Raw genomic sequence first — 23,860 nt, 5'->3', positions numbered from 1 at the left:
TTTCAGATATAGTTAGCTGAGAAGATTAGAAGCTTAGATATAACTGCTTAGCCTCAACACAGTTGCCTTTCAAACACCTGACCTTAGCCAACTCCCACATTAAGAGCCTTGTTAACCCTCCTGCACTTTATCAGTTTTCACTGAATTAAAGAAACATTTCTTTTTAATAATCATAGAGGAACTAGTTTGTATCAGCCATTGACTTATGTGTACTTCCATGTCATAAAATATTGTCTCCAAACAGCACTTTCATTTATGTAACCCCCAAATTTTTGGTTTTTGTGAACCCCTTGGTCAATTTGCAGCCCCTAAAATTATCACTGGAATAGAACATGGAAAAAATTTAGATTAAATATATCATTGGCATTAGTGTATGAAAGGAAAAATAAGGAAAATTCATGTGTAAAGATTTTTTTCTATACTTGAAAATAAGTCATGTCATATGGTAATATTATACTCTGAAATCTATACTTCTATAGACATTTTGAAAATGCGTATAGCAAAATTACTTAATATTTTTATTGAATAAACATTCCACATATTATCTTTTATTAAATTACAATAAAAATATGTTAAGCAATTTAAAGAGTATTCCAAAAACATTTTCAAAAATCATATTATGAAATGGTATCTACGAAAATTGTCGCCAGGCACAGTACCATGTTTCCCCGAAAATAAGAGATACCCATAAAATAAGCCCTAGCAGGATTTGTACGCATTTGCACAATATGAGCCCTACCCCCAAAATAAGACCTAATGATGGGCGAGGCTACGCAGCGTATCTGCACAACCCATGCATTCCTCACAGAGCAGTAAAGAAGAGCAGCCCGTCTCATCTGCCCCATGAGAGCTCTATTGCTCAACATGAGAGATTGGGGCCGATGGTTTTAAAGGAAATAGAGTGTCAAGAAATTCAGGATGGAATTCAGGGTTTGGAGAGTTATGATGATGTTTCAGAAGACGACAACTTAACTATATTTAAATAAAGGTAGATTGTTGTACCATACTTAAAAAAAAATTACACATCCCCTGAATATAAGCCCTAGGGTGTCTTCTTGAGGAAAAATAAATATAAGACCCTGACTTATTTTCAATGAAACATGGTAGCTCATGTTTCCCAGCATTTTGAGAGGTCAAGGTAGGAGGAACTTGTGAGGCTAGGCGTTTGAAACCAGCCTGGGCAACATAGCAAGACCTCATCTCCACAAAAACAAGTTAAAAATTTAAATTGAATCAAATTAAACTAAGTTGCGTGTTGTGACACACGCCTGTATTCCACAACTACTTAGGAGGCTGAAGCAGGGGATCCCATGAGCTTGAGAGTTCAAGACTGCAGTGAGCTATGATTGTGCCACTGCACTCCAGCCTGGGCAACAGAGTGAGACTGTCTGGAATGATTCAATGAAAATTATGCAATACAAACATCAGGAGTATCAAGAGTTAACATACAGGGTTTTATTAAGATTCTGACTCCATTTTTTGGTGTTTGACTAATGACACCCTTTAAGCCTCTCTACTCAAACTTCCCGTTTGGCCTTTCTGGAAAAGGTCATAATAAAGCCTATGAGTGCTCCCTTTCTTGGCAGCAGGAATTCCTAAACTGGTCCAGGTACCCTAAGTCCGTCCTTCATGTCATCACCAATATATCATAAGGCAGTGATATTTCCCTGCTCTCGAGGCATTTTTGGATCAGTTTAGGAAGCCTACTGTGCTTCTCCCAGAACATTGCAGTATGTGATCATAATCTACCTACCACTTCAACGTATTACATCATCACTTTTGAAAAACAAACCAATTGTTGGGGAGTGGTCAATGCAGGTCCAGTGAAGTGGTCACAAGAACAAATTACAAAAAATGTAATAGGGGTAAATATATGAAGTTACTAGGCTTATATAAAATAAAAATCTTATGGTATTTATTCTTAAGAGGAAACTCATAACTATTAATCTTTCCCGATTAGTTCCCTGAGCACTCTAAAGAGAACAAAGTTATTTTTATCCTTATTCCCTACATATACTTTTATTTTGTAGTATTTTTCATATTGTACATTTGTATTTTTACTTTGTGTAAATTAAAGCATGTGCCATGTATCTTATTTGGCATGCAAGATAGGCATTTAGAATATTTTCATTTTTTCAGATAGAAGTCTCACTCTATTTCCTGGGTTAGAGAGCAGTGGTGTCATCATAGCTCACTGCAACCTAAAATGTCTGGCCTCAAATGATCCTCTTACCTCAGCCTCCGAAGTAGCTGGAGCTACAGGCATGCTTCACCATACTCAGCCAATTTTTGTACTTTTTTTAGAAATGGGGTCTCATTATGTTGCTCAGGCTGGTCTCGAACTCCTGACATCAAGTGATCCTCCCTTCAAGGTCTCCCAGAGTGCTAGGATTAGAGGTGTAAGCCACCAAGACCAGCTGTATTTAGATTTATAATACAATCCATATTCAACAATAGTAATGGAGGCTTTCAGGTCTCAGAGAACAGAACTGCACTGCTATGGGATTTTCACCATACCCACATAAGTATTTCAAGTCAGATGGCAAAGACACTGACTCAAGTGCAAAACATACTTATAACTTCTCAATACTGTATGTTGATTCCACCACTAAAATATTATTATAGATTCTTTACCCTTAGGAAGCAAATGGTACAGTGTTATGTCAGATATGAAGTATCCTACTGAGGTGAAATAAAACTATGCTGGTAGAACAATCATGATTCACTCATAGTTAAAAAAAAGATTAAATGTTATTCATACATAAAACCTATGATACAGTTTGAATAAAACAATAGGAAATAATGCCAGCAGTTAAATGTGATTCCTGATCAAGCATATGCTATTGTGGTTCTTCTGATTCAATTCTCCTGTCTGATACATGTTCTCTTTTCAGTTTAAACAGTAAAAATATTTTTCGTCAATCTTGATATCCAATAGCTATTTCCATTGAATGGAAAAGGTGCTACCATTTTCCCTGCACTATTTCTACTATATCATCAGTACCAGCTAACATAGTACTTTCCTCCCATAAAAATTCTAGTCTCCTAAGGCATTGGATATCTGTATTTGATCAGAGCATTCCTTTTCTATTTACCACAGTGGTCTTCAGCATGGAGATGGGTACCCTGAATGCAATGAGCATGACTGATAATAATTTTACATTATTCTTAGCCCCTTCCAAATGCTAATTTTAATATTTAATTTTAAAAGGTAGTGTCCTTGATCTCCAGGAATGTGAATAGAAATCAGCCTCACCTAACAAAATAGGCTCTTTCTGCTAGAGGACCATGAAATGAGTAAGAAAGGCATAATATTTTTTTTTTTTTTTTTGTGGACGAGGTTCTAGGGCCCCAAGAGAGGGGGGCCCCAGAAGTCGCCCATAGAAAGGCATAATATTTTTTTTTTTTTTGCTGTGTGGTCGATATCTGACGAAAGGCATAATATTAATAAAAACAGATTCCAAACTTCATTTTGACAGTCAAAAATAAAGTAGCTTTTCTAAAAAACTTGAAATAATAGAATAAAATATTTTGTAACCTGACAATAATTGCACATTTCAAATGTCCTTTCACCTTTGATATATGCCATGACTTTTAACATATTTTCACTTGTAATTATTGTGCAGTAAATAAATACCAAAGGTTAATCTTGGAGAATTTGAGACTTCTTTATTCTAGGAACTCTCCAATGTGGAGTGTATTATGAGAATTGATGAAATAATCTCCAATATCATTAAATTTGTAAGTGTTCATTTGAGTATAAATTCATGAATGAATCCTAAGGATGCACCTTAGTGAATTTTCTAGGTTCACTATATTTGCCTTGTTTTTATCAAGTATGAACCTTTTGTGACAAAATACTCATGACTGTTTGACTAAAGGGTCAATACATTCACTATTTCGTGCAGTTCCTCTCCCGGAGGAACACTCTGATGACTGACAACATCAATTTTTGGGAGTTTTCTTGGAGACAGATTCTCACGTTGTTGCCTGGGCTACAGTGCCGTGGCATCAGCTTAGCTCACAGCAACCTCAAACTCCTGGGCTCATGCAATCCTTCTGCCTTAGCCTCCTGACTAGCTGGGATTACAGGCATGCACCAACATGCCCAGCTAATTTTTTCCATATTTTCCTTAGTTGACCAATTAATTTGTTTCTATTTTTAGCAGAGATGGAGTCTTACTCTTGCTCAGGCTGGTTTTGAACTCCTGACCTCTAGCAATCCACCTGCCCTGGCCTCCCAGAGTGCTAGGATTACAGGCGTGATACACCATGCCCAGCCAACATCATGTTTTGATGTTTGAATAAATGCCTAAGCATGCACCTTATCTTCGTATGGTTTCACCAAAGATGTATTTTTTGATGCCTACTGAGTTTAAGACCATGAAAATATCTGTGACATACATTATAATTACATGAAAGCTCATACATTACAATTAGATGAAAGGGAATTATGAATTCCCTGTTTTGATCATGCTTGAACTCATAACAAAGCTTTGAAACTCTCATCATATTTCTAAGTTTTCTCTCCTGTATGAGTTATCTGATGTGCCTAAGGAGTGAAGGTACACTAAAAGATTTGCATTTGTTAGGTTTGCCTCCAGCAAGAATTGTTTGCAGAATACTGATGTCCAAATTATACCCTAAGGCTCGCCACATTCAATACATTTGTAAGGCTGTTCTCCACTATGCATTAACTGGCAGTTATTATGCCGTAAGCAAAGACTAAAGGCTTTGCTGCATTCATCATACTTGAAAAGTTTCTTTTTACTATCCAATGTCTTTCAAGGCTTTAATGCTGACATAATACCTTCCCATGTCAATTACATTCATTACATTGCCACATTAATAAAATTTCTCCACAGGATGAAATCTCTAATAATGTGCAAGGTATGAATTCCCACTGAAACCCTTGCCACACTCATTTCATGACACTTAAAAGGTTTCTCCAGTATGGATTCTATGATGGTTAGTAAGGCTTGAACGCACACTAAAGGTTTTGTCACACTCGTTACACTTGTAAGGTTTCTCTCCAGTATGAACTCTCCGATGATGTGCCAAGAAGTAGTTTAGACTGAAGACCTTTCCACACTCATGACATTTGTAAGGTTTCTCTCAGGTATGAATTCTGCGATGATATACAAGATATGAATTTTGACTGAACACTTTGCCACATTCATTACATTTGTAAGGGTTCTCTCCAGTATGGATTCTTTGATGATATACAAGGTGTGAATTTTGAGTGAACACCTTGCCACACTCATTACATTTATAAGGTTTCTCTCCAGTATGGATTCTTTGATGATATACAAGGTGTGAATTCTGACTGAACACCTTGCCACACTCATTACATTTATAAGGTTTCTCACCAGTATGTATTCTTAGATGTTGCACAAGACATGAACTTCTACTGAATACCTTGCCACATTCTTTACATTTGTAAGGTTTCTCTCCAGTATGAATTCTCCAATGCTTTCCTAGGGATGACTTATAACTGTACACCTTCCCACATTTATTACATTTGTAAGGTTTCTCTCCAGTATGAATTCTGCTATGATATACAAGATATGAATTTTGACTGAAGACTTTGCCACATTCATTACACTTGTAAGGTTTCTCTCCTGTGTGGATTATAAGATGTTGTACTAGACATGAATTTCGAATGAACACTTTGCCACATTCATTACATTTGTAAGGTTTCTCTCCAGTATGAATTCTCCGATGTTGTACAAGGTGTGAAATATGTTTAAAACCGTTGCCACATTCCTTACATTTGTAAGGTTTCTCTCCAGTATGAATTTTCTGATGATATGCTAGGGATGACTTATAGTGGAACACCTTCCCACATTGATTACATTTGTAAGGTTTCTCTCCTGTGTGGATCATCAGATGTTGTACTAGGTATGAATTTCGACTGAACACCTTACCACATTCATTACATTTGTAAAGTTTCTTTCCAGTATGAACTGTCTGATGTTGTGCAAGGTGTGAAATTTGATTGAAGACCTTTCCACATTCATTACATTTGTAAGGTTTCTCTCCAGTGTGTATTCTCCGATGTTGTGCAAGAACTAAAATATTATTGAAGACCTCGCCACATTCGTTACACTTGTAAGATTTCTCTCCAGTATGTCTTCTCTGATGACTTGCAAGGTATGATTTCATATTAACGACCTTGGCACATATATCACACTCAAATCCTTTCTCTTCTGCATGGATTATTTGATGTATAGTGAAATGTAAGCCTAGATTAAAGGTCTTGCCACACTCATTACATTTGTAAAGTTCTGTCTCTATGTGTGCTTTCTGTTTCTGTGTAAATAATGAATCCATAAAATCATACTCATCTTCATGAGATATGTGGGGTTTGATAGAAGGAATGCTGCCAGATGGGGAAACCAAGGAATTGTTGACATAGTTCTCCATGTGATTCCATTCATAAGTTTTCTCTTCAGCCTTAAATAGCCTCAGTTCTGGTATATGTGACTGAAAGTTTAATCCAACCTCATTTTTAATAAATTTATTTCCTACATTCCTTCTATCATGCTGATCTCTTCTTCCATTGATATTTTCCTTATGCGTCTTATGGATTCTTTGGTAATATCTTTCAGCAACTTGCCACTGATACTCAAAGTTTGGTACATTTTTCTGGATTTGCCTAAACCAAAAATCTTCCATGTCATGGCTTTCGTGCCTTTCCAACATCACTGTTTGGGATATTTCTCCTGTATTTCTGTTTTCTTTAAGTGGGAATTCACTTATCATACATATAGAAGACAGACCTACAAGATATAAAGAACCACAGGTTTATAATGAAGAGGGTTATTAAACCATGCAGATGGTTATTAAAAACCTCCTAGTCAAATACATAACCTGACACCAAGAATAACATAGGTATAATAAGCAGAATTATAAAACCTCCAATTGTGACATGTGAGTTTTAGGAAAATGAGGTGCTTTTAAAATACAGAAAACATGGTTACACATCATTGAAAATAATTGCAGGGAACCCTATTATGAAACAATCTATCACCAGAACAGACTGTACAAACCTATATTGACCCTGGAAGAAGGAAGAATGTTCCACCATCAAGCCAAAGCACACAGCAATGAGCTGAAAGCACATGGCTGACCAATAATGAAAGAGAGCCGGGCGCGGTGGCTCACGCCTGTAATCCTAGCACTTTGGGAGGCCGAGGCGGGCGGATTGCTCAAGGTCAGGTGTTCGAAACCAGCCTGAGCAAGAGTGACACCCCGTCTCTACTATAAATAGAAAGAAATTAATTGGCCAACTAATATATATAGAAAAAATTAGCTGGGCATGGTGGCACATGCCTGTAGTCCCAGCTACTCGGGAGGCTGAGGCAGTAGGATTGCTTGAGCCCAGGAGATTGAGGTTGCTGTGAGCTAGGCTGACACCACAGCACTCAGTCTAGCCTGGGCAACACAGTGAGACTCTGTCTCCAAAAAAAAAAAAATAATAATAATGAAAGAGAATTATGTACTTATACTAGGAAAATGTATTAACTAGGGTCAGAGAATACACTGTTTGGAACAAATTAAAAAATAAAATCCTATATGACATAATGCAGGAAACCATGGCCTGAATACTTCTGTTGACTAAATTCATCTGCTAAAGTTCTATTCACAATCTTGCAGTCTTTACATACACCATGAAATATTCTTAGCCATTAACCAGCACTAGCTTGTTAGAAGAACTTTGAGATAAATTATCACTTTTCAATAATAACAGGAAGTCTACAACATTTATGTATCTAACTCCAACTGCACATTAAGTGAAGAAAAGACGACTTGATCCTGGGACTGCCAGTTTACACATGTTCTCAGGAACAACTGCTGATCCAAGCAGTACCAAAAACAATAGGTCATAGGAAACAGAGTAGCACAGTAAATATTATTTCAAGGGAGACACAAGATCTAAGCTGTGTTGCTAATGAAGTTACTCATCCTGCATTGATAATGGTATGTCAGTCATCACCCAGGGCACCAGTGAAAATAATGACTGAGGGATACCCTGGGTGATGACTGCACAAGTGTCCTGGAAAAGTTTTCCAATAGGGAACAACTGTCTTTACTTACACAGTGACAGCAGTGTGGCTGGTAAGGGAGCTTTGTGGAAATGGGAGTGGAACAAAAATTAATATGCTAAACAGTGATTGGATAGTCCATTTAAACCAAGAAACCACACGAGGAAAGGCCAAGGATGGAGGAAAGGCAAGAGTGGAAGGAAGGAAGCAATGGAGGGAAGATGTTTGTGTGCATAGAACGCTTCCTTGGCTGACTGTGCTGAGGTGGGTTTGAGGAAACAAAGATAGCAGGAGGATGTTGTCAAGTCTTGCCTGGATCACATTACTGAAATTGGGATAAAATACAACCTCATGAACTACAATATTAAACATATATTTTCATAGGCAACATTATGTCTGCAAATCTACAGAAATAGAAGCATACCATGTCAGTTAAAATTCTGACCTTGGTAGAAAAGAGAATCTGATGTAACCAGCCAATACATAACTATCCCATTATTAACTATGAGAATAAACAGATTTAATGGAAACTTAGTTTGATGATGTGGAAAGAAATTAGGTTTACATGTCTTACGTTATTTCATATAAAATTAAATTTATCAAATTCAGTGGCCTCTGAATTCTATCTCTAGGTGTGTGATCTACATACACATTCCAGAAAATGAGGTGTTCTCAGTGCAACCTTAAGGAAATAAATACCTGAATATGGCCATGGAGAAGAGATAGATGATTTCATTCTGTACAAACAAAGATACGATGAAACTTTACAAAGACGACAGCAATGTTGGGAGATCATGGATGCAGAATGATGATCTACTGGCTGAGTAGGTACAGATATGTTTGAAGAAACAAAGCTACTAGGCTGTCACTGACGTCTGCCCTGGATCACATTAGTAAAATTAAATAAAAACCTCACTAACTATAATATTAAATAAAGAATACGTTACTTTAAGAGAGGAATTTTGACACAAAAAAACTTGAAGAGTTAGTCTCCCTTTTTGGCACATAAAAGTTACAGTGCCTCTTTGCTGGCTCCTTTAATTATTTAAAATTCATCACTGGACCTCTTAAGACAGAACCTGGCATAAATAAAAGGCAGGAGGGCTGATGTCTGCAAGATAGCAGACTGAAAATCTCCAGACCTCATTACCTTAGGAAGAACCAAGTTACCAATATATCATACAGAACAGCATTGGGAAAACTCTTGAAACAAGACAGCCCTCTGAATTACTTGACAAAAATGTAAAACAGCTATCTTAATCATGCTCAATGAGCTACTAAATAACTGAGATAGACAACTAAAAGAAATTAGTAGAAAGATATATGAACAAAATGAGAATATAAAAAAGAGTAAAAGTATAAAGAACATCCGATCAGAACTTCTCCAGTTGAAATGCAGTGACATGAAAAAAATGCACTAGAGTGTTTCAACAGCAGACAACATAAAGCAGGAAAGAAATGAAAGAACTTGAAAACAAAGTAGCGTGTTTCCCCAAAAATAAGACAGGCTCTTATATTTATTTTTCCTTAAGAGGACACCGTAGGGCTTATTATCAGGGGATGTATTATTTTTTTTAAGTACAGTACAACAGTCTACATTAATTGAAATACAGTTAAGTTATCCTCTTCTGGAACATCATAACTTTTCAAACCCCAAGTTCCAACCTGAATTTTTTGATACTCTATTTCTTTTAGAACCACTGGCCTCAATCCCCTTGCCCTTAAAATATCTACAAAATATACACAAAAATAAATAAAAGGGAGTAAAAGCATGTCTCTACAATAAAGCAACAAGACACAAAAGAAGACGGTAAGTGAAAAATGAGGAACAAAAAATCTCACAGGAAATACAGATAGTACACAGCAAAAAGGCAATAGTATGGCCTTCTCCATTAATAATAGTTGAAATGTCAACGTCTAACTCAGCATTCAGAAGACACAGATTGGCTAAATAACAGGATCCAACTACATGTTGTCCACAGCATACTCACCTTAGCTCTAAGGATACAGGCTGAATTTGAAAACATAAAAAAATGATATTGCAAGCAAATGGTATCCAAAAGACAGCAGAGGTGGTATACTAATATACACTTTAACTTAAAAAATCTTTAATTAGAGACAAAAAAAGACAGCATATCATAATGAAAGGATCAACTCACCAACAAGGTACACTATGTCAAGGAAATATCAGAGTTCCATATATAAAGCAAACATTTACCCATTTGAATAATGGATAGAACAATGAGAGTTGATCAATAAGAAAGTAGAGGATTTAACTATCAATATAAACCAGTTGGACCTAACAGACACATACAGAACATACCACCTCAAAACAACAGAATATAAATGCTTCTGCACCATACATAAAGTAATCTCCAAACTTGACCTGATGTTAGGACACAAAAGGAAGTTTTAAAAAGATTTTTAAAACACTGAAATCATACAAAGTATCTTTTCCTGTCAGAGTGGAATAAAATCGGAGATCAACAGTATAAGGAAAACTGGAAGATCAACAAATATGGGTAAATGAAGACACTCTTAACCAAATGTGTTGAAAAAAATCACAAGGGAAATTAGAAAAAAATGAGAGACAAATCAGAAAGGCAACACCAAACACCAAATATGATGGAATACAAAAAAAACCCAGAGGGGTTAAAAGAGAGTCTTTCCTATAAAGCCTTACATTGAAATAGAATATCTCAAATCAACAACCCAACTTTATATCTCATTGAAGTAGAAAAAATAAAACACATCCAAAGATTGGAAGAACAAAATAATAAATATTAGAGCCAAGACAAAGAATAAAAAAGTATAGTGAAAACCAAGAAAATAAGAGTTACTTTGAATAGCTTATGAAAATTGAGAAAATTAATAATATTAAATACGAGGAATAACTCAAAAGCAAAAGCAACAAAAGCAAAAGTAGACACATGAGACTACATCAAGCTAAAGAGCTTCTGTACTGCAGGAAAAAAACAGAAGAGAAGCTGACCGGGCGCCGAGGCTCACGCATGTAATCCTAGCACTCTGGGAGGCCAAGGCAGGCAGATTGCTCGAGGTCAGGAGTTCGAAACCAACCTGAGCAAGAGCGAGACACCGTCTCTACTATAAATGGAAATAAATTAATTGGCCAACTAATATATATAGAAAAAATTAACCGGCCATGGTGGCACATTCCTGTAGTCCCAGCTACTCGGGAGGCTGAGGCAGTAGGATTGCTTGAGCCAAGGAGTTTGAGGTTGCTGTGAGTTAGGCTGAAGCCACGGCACTCACTCTAGCCCGGGCAACAAAGTGAGACTCTGTCTCCAAAAAAAAAAAAAAAAAAAACATACAGGGACCAGGAGAGGCTATGGAAAATTCAAGTGCAAAGAAAGATGAAGAGCAAAACAATATTCATGTGTTAACTGAAGAATGCAGTTTCCCCGAGAAATGTTGCAGAAAATACAGGTGGTATAAAAATAGTAGAGAAGGTGATAACGTATAAGAAATGTAGGAAGTTATGCTTCCAATAGAATAGTATGAGATATTCAAATATGAATTTAGCTTATCAAAATAGACATGATGAATCTAGACAGAAAGAATAATTATTATATTAAAATATATCATTTATTCCAAGAAAAGCTAAAATTTAAATAATATCCACAGATTATACTTAGAAAATTGGAAACACACTACAGAAAACTCAATGTGTTCAAATAAATTATGGCAAATCAACTTAATGGTATTTCTGAGATTAAGATAGTAATTTAACACAAAAAGGTGCAAATTTTGAGATATCACAAAGCCCTATTTTACATATTGTAATAAATTCAATGGACAAAAGTATTGTGGGTTTTTTTTTTTTCGACACAGAGTCTCACTCTTGTTACCCAAGTTAGAGTGGCGTGGCATCAGCCTAGCTCACAGCAACCTCAAACTCTTGGGCTCAAGCGATCCTCCTGCCTCAGCCTCCCAAGTAGCTGGGACTATAGGCATATGCCACCATGCCCAGCTATTTTTTCTATATAATCTTAGTTGGCCAATTAATTTCTTTCTATTTTTAGTAGAGATGGGGTCTTGCTCTTGCTCAGGCTGGTTTCAAACTCCGGACCTTAAGCGATCCACTCGCCTTGGCCTCCCAGAATGCTAGGATTAAAGGCGCAAGCCACCATGCCCGGCCTAAAAGTATACTTTAACAGTAAGTACACACTCAGATGAAACTGATGTAAAGGAATAATTAAATTGAATTGTAGGACACCCAGTAGGTGTGGGCCAGAAAATTGCCTGTGGGAGGACAGAGATCCCCACACATTTTGGTGACCAGAGGGAAGTGTTCTGCGGTGTGTGACAGGAGAAACACTTTGGCTGTTTCCTATCTCAAATAGACCTGAACAGGCCGAGAGGGCTGGAGGCAGCTCAATGCACTTGCTACAACCCAGATGCAATGAAAGGGCAGCCAGTATTTTCCCATCTGCTGATTAGCTTTTTCAAGTTCAGGAAATGGGGTGCAACCTGAGCACCATATGGAACCAAGTACAAAAGGAGACAGCAAGGGAGGAGACCACTTTGAAAAGGCCCCTCCTGTGCTGCAAATGGTTTAGGGACCAAAGAGTTCATAGAAGGCAGACCACAGGGGGTTGTCCATCACAATTTAAAGATTTTGCCTTTGTCTCAGCTGGAGCTGCATCAGTAGTAGAGGGTGAAAAACAAACCATCACATGTCTAAAGACCAGAGAGGTAAGTGGGGGCAAAGAAAGATTTCCGTTCAAAGCTCAAGTATTAAAACTGTATTGTGGCAGGGCGCGGTGGCTCACGCTTGTAATCATAGCACTCTGGGAGGCCGACGCGGGCAAATTGCTTGAGGTCAGGAGTTCGAAACCAGCCTAGGCAAGAGTGAGACCCCGTCTCTACTATAAATAGAAAGAAATTAATTAGCCAACTAAAATATATAGAAAACAATAGCCGGGCATGGTGGCACATGCCTGTAGTCCCAGCTACTCGGGAGGCTGAGGCAGCAGGATTGCTTCAGCCCAGGAGTTTGAGGTTGCTGTGAGCTAGGCTGACGCCACAGCACTCACTCTAGCCTGGGAAACAAAGCGAGACTCTGTCTCAAAAAAAATAAATAAATAAAACTGCATGGTGCCGCAGAACTCTTTGACATGGGGAGAGTTTTCTGAATACTATTTAATGGAGCAGCGTATTCTCTGCCCATCTGAGCTCTTACCTGTGTTCACACTTTCCATATGTCAACAGAAAAGTACCCAAACTCTGTAAAACAATTTGAAGAGGTTTATCCTGAGCCGAGTATGTGTGACAATGTCTTGGAGAGCCACAACCAAGAAGACTTTGAGCAAGGGATCTCGCCTTGGTTAGGTTTCAGTTTCGTTTAATGTATTTCAGGAAGTCAGAAATCACATGTAAAGTCATAAATCAATACATCGGAGGCGTCCACTAGTTTGGCCTGAAAAGGCAGGATGCCTTGAAGCTGGGCATTACAGGTTACAGGTAGGTTAAAAGATTCTTTGATTTGTAACTGGTTCACAAAATAAAGCTTTGTCTAAAGGCTTGAAATGTTTTAAGTTAAGATAAAGAAGTGTGTTAATCAGAGATAAGCCACTGGACATATACTGGACATATACAAATATTCAAGTAATCTGATAAGTAAATTGAGGACCTACAGGTATGGTTTTAGCTTTGTCATGCATAGCCTGAACCCTGTAAATGAGTTATAAATGACATCTCCAGGAAAGGAAGGGCAAAATGAGGCGTATCTGACATTCCTTCTCATGGCCAGTAACTCTGCTTAAGGGCATTTCTGGGGTCCCCTTGGCCAAGAGGGGTCCATTCAGTCACATGCAGGGGTAGTTTAAGATTTTATTTCAGTTTACAGATATACTCCTACCCTTTGGACTTTTTTCTATTTTCACTTTAGTCTCTATAGACTAGGGCTCTTTCCCTTGCTCCAACATGAAGATGATACTCAGGTCAAAAACATAGATTCCTGCTTTAAAAAAAAAAAAAAGGAACATCATGTGCTGGTGCTTTTCCAAAATCCCAACCCCACATTAAGATAGGAGGAAGGACATTACAGATGGATATAGAAAAATATTTCACAAATTCATCCACTGAATGTCCACCAGTGAATGCTTAGGGAATACTGTAAGATGCAGATGTCTTGCTGTCTTCCAAAATCTACTGAATCAAAAGCATGGGGGCAGAAAACAAAGAATTGGATATTTTAGAAGCCACATGGCCTTATGCATACCTCAGCCTATTATGATGAAGGGCAGAACATCTGAAAAAGGGGAACAGGTAAAGTCTAGTGGTACATTATGAAGCTTTTCACTTCTCAATCAATACAGCTTCATTCAGTCGGCAATGCGGGGGGTCCCAAGAGGCAATCAGAGAAAATATACAGATCCTGACTTCTAAAGAAAAGTAATTCTCACCCAGGGAGACTAGGTTCCTGTAGTTCTCCAACATCACGTCCCTGTATAAAGTCCTCTGAGCAAGGTCCAGGCATGTCCATTCCTCCTGAGAGAATTCTATGGCCACATCCCTGAATGTCAAAGGCCTCTGAAATGAAAACACATTTTACTGAAGGGTTATGGGGAGGGTTTTTATGTTTACACAAAAAGAGAAAAGGAAAGAGGTGAAAGGATCAATTCATTGAATTGGACGTTCTGACAAATCCAAGTGAGGTATTTTTGACCACATTATGTTTCCCTAATTCTCTTTTATTATACTTTTCCATTAAAGGTTCTAACTCCCTCTAAATGAGTATGGATTTTTTATATATATAGACAATAGAAGAAATATAACAATTAAAAATTCAATGCAGGGTTATCTCTAGAGATGTGTCAGATACTACTTGTGACACTGGAGTGATATTCAGTATCTAGATGAGTTAAAGTATCAATGGTGACTTCAGAGATGACAACATCTATGACGCCTTTAAAGAAAGGTCAGAATCTAAAATCCAACATGATGAGACCAATGGCAGTGACTGAAGCTTCTGAATACTTCCCATGTGCTAGGCGCTATTCCAAACACAAAAACAAACAGAAAAGATGGCTGACAAGTGAAAAGGCAGAGGGAGAGTAAGTGTTTACTGGGTACAGTTTCAATTTCCCAATATGGTAAATTTCTAGCAACTTGTTGGACAATAATTTGAATATACCTAACATTACTGAACTGTGAACAAGGGAACACACTTTACTAAAAGATGTATCAAAGACCAGAAAACCCAATTATCACTGGAAGACGTGGAGATGTAAAGACCTCTGTGATGAGAAGTCTAGAGCCATTCAAAGACAAAGAGAACATATGAGATTTCCATGAATTTGACAGTGTCGTGTCACAGGAGAACAAACATAATTATGAAAAGAAAAAGAAAATGGAAGGGTTTATCAGGCTCAACAGAAACCTCTTATGACATTACATAAATAAAATACCTGAAATAAGATATACATAAAAATTCAAATTAAACTGAGACATAATCAAAATGTTAAACAATAAAAGTTTAGATGTAAATGAAACATACTATTCTGTAATCGTGCAAGGCCATCCAAATAAAGATAAAATAAACAACAAACAAAGGCACAATAAAAAAAAGGTGGCATGAGAAAAAGGTTTCTGTATCATATTTAAAGAATGTATAATCTAAAAAAAGATACCAGGATATGTATAAAGAATAAAAACCACAGGATACAAAATACATCCTGAAATACATGAACACAAAATTGAGCAAAGTATGAAAATACTTTTTACATATACATATCCAGAAAATGAAAACCACACAGACTTACAAGAAACGGAAAAATGTTAATAGAAACGTTTGTCATTTTCCCCAGGTTTTCAAAAATATAAAAAGAACAAAGTAGCAAGTTTGGTTTAATGAGGGAGAATCTCACACGTTCTGGGTAGCAGAGGGTATCTCTGCAGCTGGGGTAGGGAAGCAATCTTAGCAGATCTAACAAACTACTAACATCTTCGTCCTAGAGACAGCAATCATTCTTTCAAGTGCCAACCTGAAGGAACCTTCAGACGTCTGTAGAGATGTAGGCAGGCACAGAGGCAGCCACTGTGACATTCTTTATAACAGTGAAAAATTATAAAGATCCACGTTCAGGGAATACTCCAACGAAAATGTGAAATAGCAAGCTATCCATGTTTACTGACGCGAAAACATGTAAATTTTCACAACCAGCAGGATAAATTATCACAAAGAAACATTCCCTGAAGATTTTTTTCTAAAATCTCATAACAACATGGAATATATCTGTACAAAACTTGCTCTGCCTCCTGCCAAACAACTGACAGGAGTGGTCCCCAAGTGACACTGGAGGGATGGTGGCAGATTGAGAGAGGGATGCTTTACATGTCAGGCTCTCAGCTGCATCTGTGTGTGGAGTTTTACTTTAACACAAACGGACACAGGAAGTGATGTTTAAAATAAAAAATATATATTTAATAATAATTGGTGGAGCGAGAATATGGCTGCACCCTCTCTGATGACAAAGTAATTCTGCTTCAATACGTGAGCAAAATTATAACCATTTTTACCTAAAACACCTGTTGCAGAAAAGGTTCTGCCAGAACATCACAGTCTCCATAGAATGGATGTGCTGAGAATGGTTTAAAAACTTTCCTACTCTAGGCCCTTTTCTTTAGAACAAGAGGCCCATTGACCATTTCGTGGCAAGCACATCTTGCTCTCACTCTGAAAACCTATATCTTGCTCTTGCCCTGTAACCTATCTTGTCCTTCCCTAATAAACTTCATTTCACACTTGCAAAAACAAGAAACAAACAAACACTTTCCTGCTCTAAGGCAAGAGGACTGGCAGGAGTCTGAGGTTATACTAAGCTATGCTGACACCACTGTACTCTAGCCTGGGCAAGAGAGTCAGATCATGACTCAAACACACACACACAAAAAAAAACAACAAAGAAAAACACCATAACAACAAAAACAAATATATATGTATACACACACATGTGTATGTGTATTAAACGTATTTCAAAAAAATTAAAACTTTCCTGCTGTTAGATATTTACTATGAACGTAGTTTGAGAAAAGATTTCCCACTTCTGATGTCTTTTTTCCCAAATTAACCAGGTATTTGTGCACCTTAGTATAAGACTTCAACTGCAGCTTCTCTAATCTTGGCCTTATAGCTGACAGTGCATCCAGAGCCCTGCTGCCCAACTGCACTGACACGACAGGGACCTCACCTTCTCTGCAATCCACATCTGGGTGTGAAGCCCTATCTAGGCCTGTGTCCAATAGATCCTCTCCACAGGGTCCTGTCACTGGGTCGCAGTGAGATGGAAAGGCAGTGGAGGAGACAGGGACTGAGGGAAGGCACGGGTGAGTGTGACCAAACACAACAGGCAGGACGCTTCAGAGTCACAGAAGATCAGCGACTCCAGTGCCCGGCATGTCAGAAAGGAGGGGGACACAGAGCCACCCACTGAGAACATCACCTTACCTGAGCCACAGCCATTCCTGACTCCTTTCCTTTCCTCTTCTGGACTTCTTCTTCACGTAACTGGAGTTACTGAAATTCCCATTGACAGTGTTAGGTTAGGCACAGGCTTAATAACATTTAGAGTTGATTCTATTCTGTGTCCAGTCAAGGTTCTGAGTCCTCCATTTGTCAGGGCTGAGGTCCCTGCAGGGGTGAGGGGGGCTGTGCTCTGCATCCTGTTTGGTTGGGGCTGGCTCTGGCCCAGGAGGGGAGCTCAGCCCAGCCCAGCTCCCCACTGCTGCAGCCTGTGGGAAAGATGGTCCCCTGTTGCCCATGGCCCCAGGAGAGATGCAGAAACAATAAACTCCTGCAGGAAGCCAAACCAGTGAGTTTTTGACACCTTTTGTCAGATCTTGCTCCCCTCCTGGTGAAGCCCACACACTCACTGCAGCAAGGGAAATGGGAATCTCCAGTAAGAGGGTTAAGACATGAATCTGCAAAATGCCTCAACACCCTAATGTGAAGCCAGGGCTGAGCTCCACTCAAAGCCAGTAAGCCTGGTAAAACCTCCCACCCTCTGACTCTGCTCCCCGCTCAGGGACATGCCATCACCAGTGTCCAGACAGTGGAAGGTAAAGGAGCAGAAACGAATACCCATTGTACAATATGGTCCACAGGTGGGGTTGAGAGTGTTGCTGGAATGTTAAATAGGGGCATGTCAAAGAAGTCCCCACTGAGAAGGGGATATCAGAACAACACCATGGAAGGAATGCTGTTTGTCATCTACAGCTGAGGGGCCAGAGGGTTCTAGGCAGAGGATCAGGCAACCTGGAGGCCCTGAGGCAGGAGCCACCTTGGCCCCAGGAATAGGAAAGAGGCCAGTGTGGCTGGAGCAGAGCCAGCCAGGACCACACAAGCAGATGAGGCCAGAGAGGTCCAGGGGGAGCAGAGCAGGCAGGGCCAGGTCTGCACACATTTCTCTCCCACACCTCAGAAGAACATTGGAAATGATGTATTTCCTCACCTGTTTTAAGTAAACATGTAATTTTTTTATTATTAAAACACTTATGAACAATGTAGTATTTCCTATGTTTAAAATATTAGCCAGTGTGCTCAGCTAATCCCCAGGAAGCACAGGGGCGCCCTCACCTGACATGTGGGGACTACTAGGAACATGTTTTGGGTGTTCAGAAAGTTGCTTTTGGACATATGAAGGTGGAGATGCTTGTGAGATGGTCTGGCACAGATGTCACAGGGACAACTGGCCAGAGGATTCCAGAGTTCAGGGGAGAGGGCTGCAGGGGAAATGGAGACATGTAGTGGGGCTTAAAGCATGAGATAAGATGTTAAGGAAAGGCAGGGGGTGTGCACAGAGAAAAGAGGTTCAAGGGCCAAGCTGTGGATCACTCTCACATTCACAGAACAAGGAGTTCAGGAGACTCCAGCAGAGACAAGTGTGAAGTCTTTAGGAGCCAAAAAAAAATTAAAACAGGCCGGGCACTATGGCTCACACCTGTAATCCCAGCACTTCGGGAGGCCAATATGGGAGGGTGACTCAAAGACAGGATTTTGAGACCAGCTTGAGCAACATAGTACCAAGACCACGTCTCTAGAAAAAATTTAAAAATTAGCCGGGTTGGCCGGGCACGGTGGCTCATGCTTGTAATCCTAGCACTCTGGGAGGCCAAGGCGGGCAGATTGCTTAAGGTCAGGAGTTCAAAACCAGCCTGAGCGAGACCCCGTCTCTACTATAAAAATACAAAGAAATTAATTGGCCAACTAATATATATATATATATATATATTAGTTATATATATAATAATATATATAATATAATATTATAATAAAATATATAATATAATATTATAATAAAATATATAATATAATATATATATTATATATATAAAAAAATTAGCCGGGCATGGCGGTGCGAGCCTGTAGTCCCAGCCACTCGGGAGGCTGAGGCAGTAGGATTGCTTGAGCCCAGGAGTTTGAGGTTGCTTTTAGCTACGCTGACACCACGGCACTCACTCTAGCCTGGGCAACAAAGCGAGACTCTGTCTCAAAAAAAAAAAAAAAAAATTAGCCAGGCATGGTGGTGCATGCCTGTAGTCTCAGCTGCTCAGGAGGAGGCTGAGGCAGGAAGATGGTTGGAGCCCGTAAGTATGAAGTGACAGTCAGCTATAATCATGCCACTACACTTTAGCCCAGGTGACACAGTAAGACCATCTCAAAAATAAATTAAAAAAAAAATTTTTACATAGTTTTATAATGGTTAGTGGTATGTCCTGAAGGCAAGAAAAAAGAAGCAATGAACAGCTTTGCAACATGCTGCTAACAGGAACAGGAAGATGATGACAGGAAATGAAATGTTGGATTTAAAAATGGCAAGGTCAGTGGTGACTCTGAAAAGGAAAGGATTAGTGGAAGGGTAGATGTGCAAGCTTCATTGCAGTGGTAAATCAAGAACCGAAGGCTAAATTAATGAAAGAATACAAACAAGATTTCAGTGTATGTTCTCTTAAATGGAACATAGATAAGGGATGCTTTACCCAAGAAGGAATGCAGTAAACAGAATACTTTCTGCTTTAATGATGGACTGTGGATGGAAAATAAAGGCTTTATTATGTGTATGTGTTTTAACAGATAATACCTCCTTCTGGGTAAGCTGACCAAACTAACTCCCTTGAACTAAAAATGGACGATGCCATGGAGGAAGGATGCCACACCGTCCTGGGACTTTGAGTGTGGCTGGCAAGCGGGGCACAATCGCAGGGCCAGCGACAGTCAGGAGCAAGGACAGACCATTCCCAGTCACCCCTAAGCAGAGACCACAGGCCCTGCGATGGGAGTGGGCCTGTGGGATGCAAATAAAACCTGAGTGACGTGATAGAGGCTGACTGACTTGCGGAGGGGACCCGAAATGATAAGGTGGGAGAGGTGGGAGACTAGACCTGAAGGAAGAGAAAGGGCAAGAGCTGTGATGATTTAAGGACAAAGGGTAAGATCAGGGACAAAGACCTGAGACAGGAAAGGTTTCTGTGTTTGGGAAAAGAAAAATGCAAATGTGATGGGGTGGGGGAAGAAATCTCTGAGCCTAGATCTGAAGGAGAAAGGGCCAGAGTCAGGACAATTTAGGGACACAGGGTAAGAGCAGGGACAAAGACTTGAGACAGGAAAGGGTTTGGACAAAGATAAATGCAAATGTGACCAGGGTAGAGAGCCACGACAACGGTGGGCTCCCAGGAGGAGGCTGCACACACTGGCAAGGCTCTGTGACACAGGGCTGTGGAGCCACAGGGAGGATCTGGACTTGCCCTCAGGAACATGGGAAGCCAGAGGAGGGCTCAATGCCAGGGACTGACATGACCTGCCTTTAGATTTAGCCCCGATAATCCTAATGCAAAGAAAGGCCTCTATTTATGGTTTCTGTCTCTGACCCTAAGGCTGCTTTTTCCCTTCTTGTGGGTCTGTTTCCATTTTGTTTACAGACACACACTCAATTTGGCCAATCATTTCACAGGCCGAATGTCAATCGAATTGAGGTTGTCTGGTCTAGTCCCTCATTTCCGTGTTGCAGGTGGGCTCACTGAGGCCAGAGGGGGAAACATTAAACCAAGTTATCTAAGAAGGTCTAAGTTGAGTGACAAGAAGGAGGTATAACTAAATTCTAATACAATGGCCCAGAAGGTCCAATGAGGTGAGTTGTTCTTTATCACACCTCCACTTGAAAATTGCATGACCATGTTTCACATGTATGAGCAAAAAAAACAACAAAAAAAAAACCCTCTCCTTCAACATTCTGATGCTACTGATTGAAAACATTTAATTTCTTTTTACAGGAAAAATCACAGTAATACATTGGTATGTGTTCACAATAACACGAACACATAGTTACTGGTGCTGAAGACAGTGAAAGATAATCATTTCCAGAAATAAGTTCTGAGCAACTTTTCTAATCAAGAATGCATGGACTCTTTTAGAACATCATTCCAGGTGAATCGAGCCCACCTTTCAACATACGCACATAATGGACTAGGGGAAACGAAAACATCTACTTAGTAAATCACAGATCACTATTTGAACAGATGATGTAAGGTAAGAAAAGTGAATAGAAGCACTGCTTAAACTAGCTTTTGATTTTAAGGTAATTGACATCTTTACCAACTATACACTGAAACAATCTAAAATCATTTGTTGGTTACCATGGAATGTTTTCAATAAATATTAATAATAAACAGTGGAAAGTATGTAGACCTCCATCTAATACGTAATTAATTTCAAAGAGAAACTATTTTGAAATGTTTTCATATCCTAATAAATTCTGGGGTCACGGGAAAAATTTGAAAATATATTCTATTTAGAAAAGAATTAAGTGAAGTGCACTGATTATACGATGCCACCAAGGCTTATTTTTGAAGTAATTTTATATGAACAATCAATCTGAATAAACTGGAATTTATTTCAAACTTTATAAAAAAATGAATGAAATGAAGGGGAACCAGAAAAATAAAAGGTAAATCCATTACCAAATGAAAACAAAATCACTTTCAATGTTCCTTATAAAAAGCTGCACAAAGCAACAGAGACTCATTATTTGTTCTACTTCACTTCCCTAGTCCCCACCCCATCCCAAGAAAGGAGGGTGACCCACAACTGAATGAGTAAAGTCACTGTCCTCTGGCTGAACAGGGACTGCAAGTGGAAGCTATACTCTGATGCCATAACTATAAAATGCACTAGCCCTTATGGACAGGAGTTTTGCAATTCTCATGCTCATCTGTGTAATTTAAACACACAAAATTTAAATTCATTATATTGCAGAGAAAGAAATCAATGTATTACAACTTAATCATCCATAAACAATCAAGTCACCACTCACCTGGAGTCAGGTTCACCCACTTTCTTCATTACTGTGTTTGCCACCCTCATTACACACATATCCCTCATTCTCACCTTCTCTCTTTAGCTCTTTCTCCCCCTCTTTTCTTAATTTTACCCCCGGGTTTCTGACCCCCTCTCCTCTTCTGCTTTCTCCCCTTCTTCCCTCTATTCCTTCTCTTCCATCTGAGCTGCTCCAGTCTTAAACCTTGTTTCACCTGCTTGTTGCTCTTTCTCTCCCATCTTTTCATTGTCCCCAATCTCCTATATTTCTGCCTCTTTCTTTCCCATCTCTGCTCTCCCCTGCTCTCCCTGTTAAAGTCTCTCTTCCCTGTGACACCCACTGTCTCCTCTCTCTGGCACCCCCAGGTTTCCTCCCTGCTGTGGTGCCCCCTCTTGTCCCAGCACCACGCTGCTCTCTCTGCCCTGGCTCCAAATAATTCGTCCTCTCCCCTCTGTCTGAGGTGCCTCCCCTTTGCTGCCTCTCTCCCTATTTTGCTGTCCTCCTCTTGGGAGACAGAGATTCTCTGTACGTTTGTCCACTTGCTTTTCTCCCCCTACTACTTTCTCGGCTTCTTTGACTCTTTGAAACTCCCTGACCCATGCTCTACTATGACATGTGTGCATGTGTCCCTCATTCTTCCTTATCTCTTTACCAGTCATTCCATTTTCCTCTGCATTCTCTCTTTCTCCTGACCCTCTTGCCCCCATGTTCAGCGGGAGGAGGATGGAATAAGATGCCCGCCTCCCAGAGGAGCACATTTCCAGAAGGGGGGGGAATTTCAGACGTTAGAAGTTTGGACTTGACGACCGGCCCCATCACCTCCCAAAAGGAAACGCGGGGTCCGGGAAGCGGCGACTGCGGAGGGGAGGATGAGGGGCGGAAGGGCCCGGCCGGGGACAGGGCGGGGTGTCTCAACGGAAGGGCGGGGTCTGCAGACTCCCCCCGCGGGCGGAAGACGCGGCCTCCCCGAACTGGCGCAGCGGCGCGCCCGGCAGGGGCGGACGAGAGCGAGGCTTGGAGGACGCGACAGACCGACCGCACCTCGCAGGTGAGGACTTTAAACGGCGCGGGGCGGGCCAAGAGGTCAGTAAAGCGCTTTCAGCAGAAAAAGGGCGCGAAAGGTTTCTCCATGGCCCTAAGGCTAAAAGCCTGCGGCAGAGGCCGCCCTGAGGGACACTTCAAACCCAAAACGAAGCGACCCCCGGGACTCCCATGGGGACGTCTGAATTTATTCCCCGTGGAGGAACGCGGATTTCAAGGCCCGCAGTGCCCCCAGATCCCGGGTATGGAAGAGCTGAGGGACTGCGAAGAGCAGACTTAAAACAGAGAGGACCACACTCACGCGCTGCACCGCGACAGTCACTCCCAGAGATCGGCTTCCGGGTCAGGCCTCAGCGCGGCGGGCGGGGCCACGACGGGGCGTGAGGAAGGGGCGGGGCGGGAGCCCACTTGGCTCCACGGGGCCTGGGGTGGTGC

General features: G+C 40.1%; 1 protein-coding gene across 1 annotated transcript; it reads right to left on the bottom strand.

Moving 5' to 3' along the window:
• Window positions 1–495: 495 nt before the first annotated feature.
• On the bottom strand, window positions 496–23,769 carry LOC105859972 (uncharacterized). Its single transcript, XM_020283230.2, has 4 exons — window positions 23,727–23,769; window positions 17,521–17,589; window positions 14,477–14,603; window positions 496–6,782 (listed from the first exon to the last, which is right to left on the bottom strand). The coding sequence occupies exons 2-4, from the start codon at window positions 17,533–17,535 to the stop codon at window positions 5,116–5,118; spliced, it is 1,809 nt and encodes a 602-aa protein (XP_020138819.2). The 5' UTR covers window positions 17,536–17,589; window positions 23,727–23,769; the 3' UTR covers window positions 496–5,115.
• Window positions 23,770–23,860: the final 91 nt, after the last annotated feature.

This window comes from Microcebus murinus, chromosome 32 (assembly GCF_040939455.1).
Source record: "Microcebus murinus isolate Inina chromosome 32, M.murinus_Inina_mat1.0, whole genome shotgun sequence".
NCBI lineage: Eukaryota > Metazoa > Chordata > Mammalia > Primates > Cheirogaleidae > Microcebus > Microcebus murinus.
The sequence above is the reverse complement of the archived record's forward strand: the minus strand, read 5'-3'. Positions and strand labels throughout refer to the sequence as shown.

Excerpts from the sequence above, each read along its gene's own strand:
- LOC105859972 (XM_020283230.2), bottom strand. Across the intron at positions 6,783-14,476 it reads CAGGAACCTAGTCTCCCTGG|GTCTGTCTTCTATATGTATG; the intron begins GTGAGAATTACT and ends TATATCTTGTAG.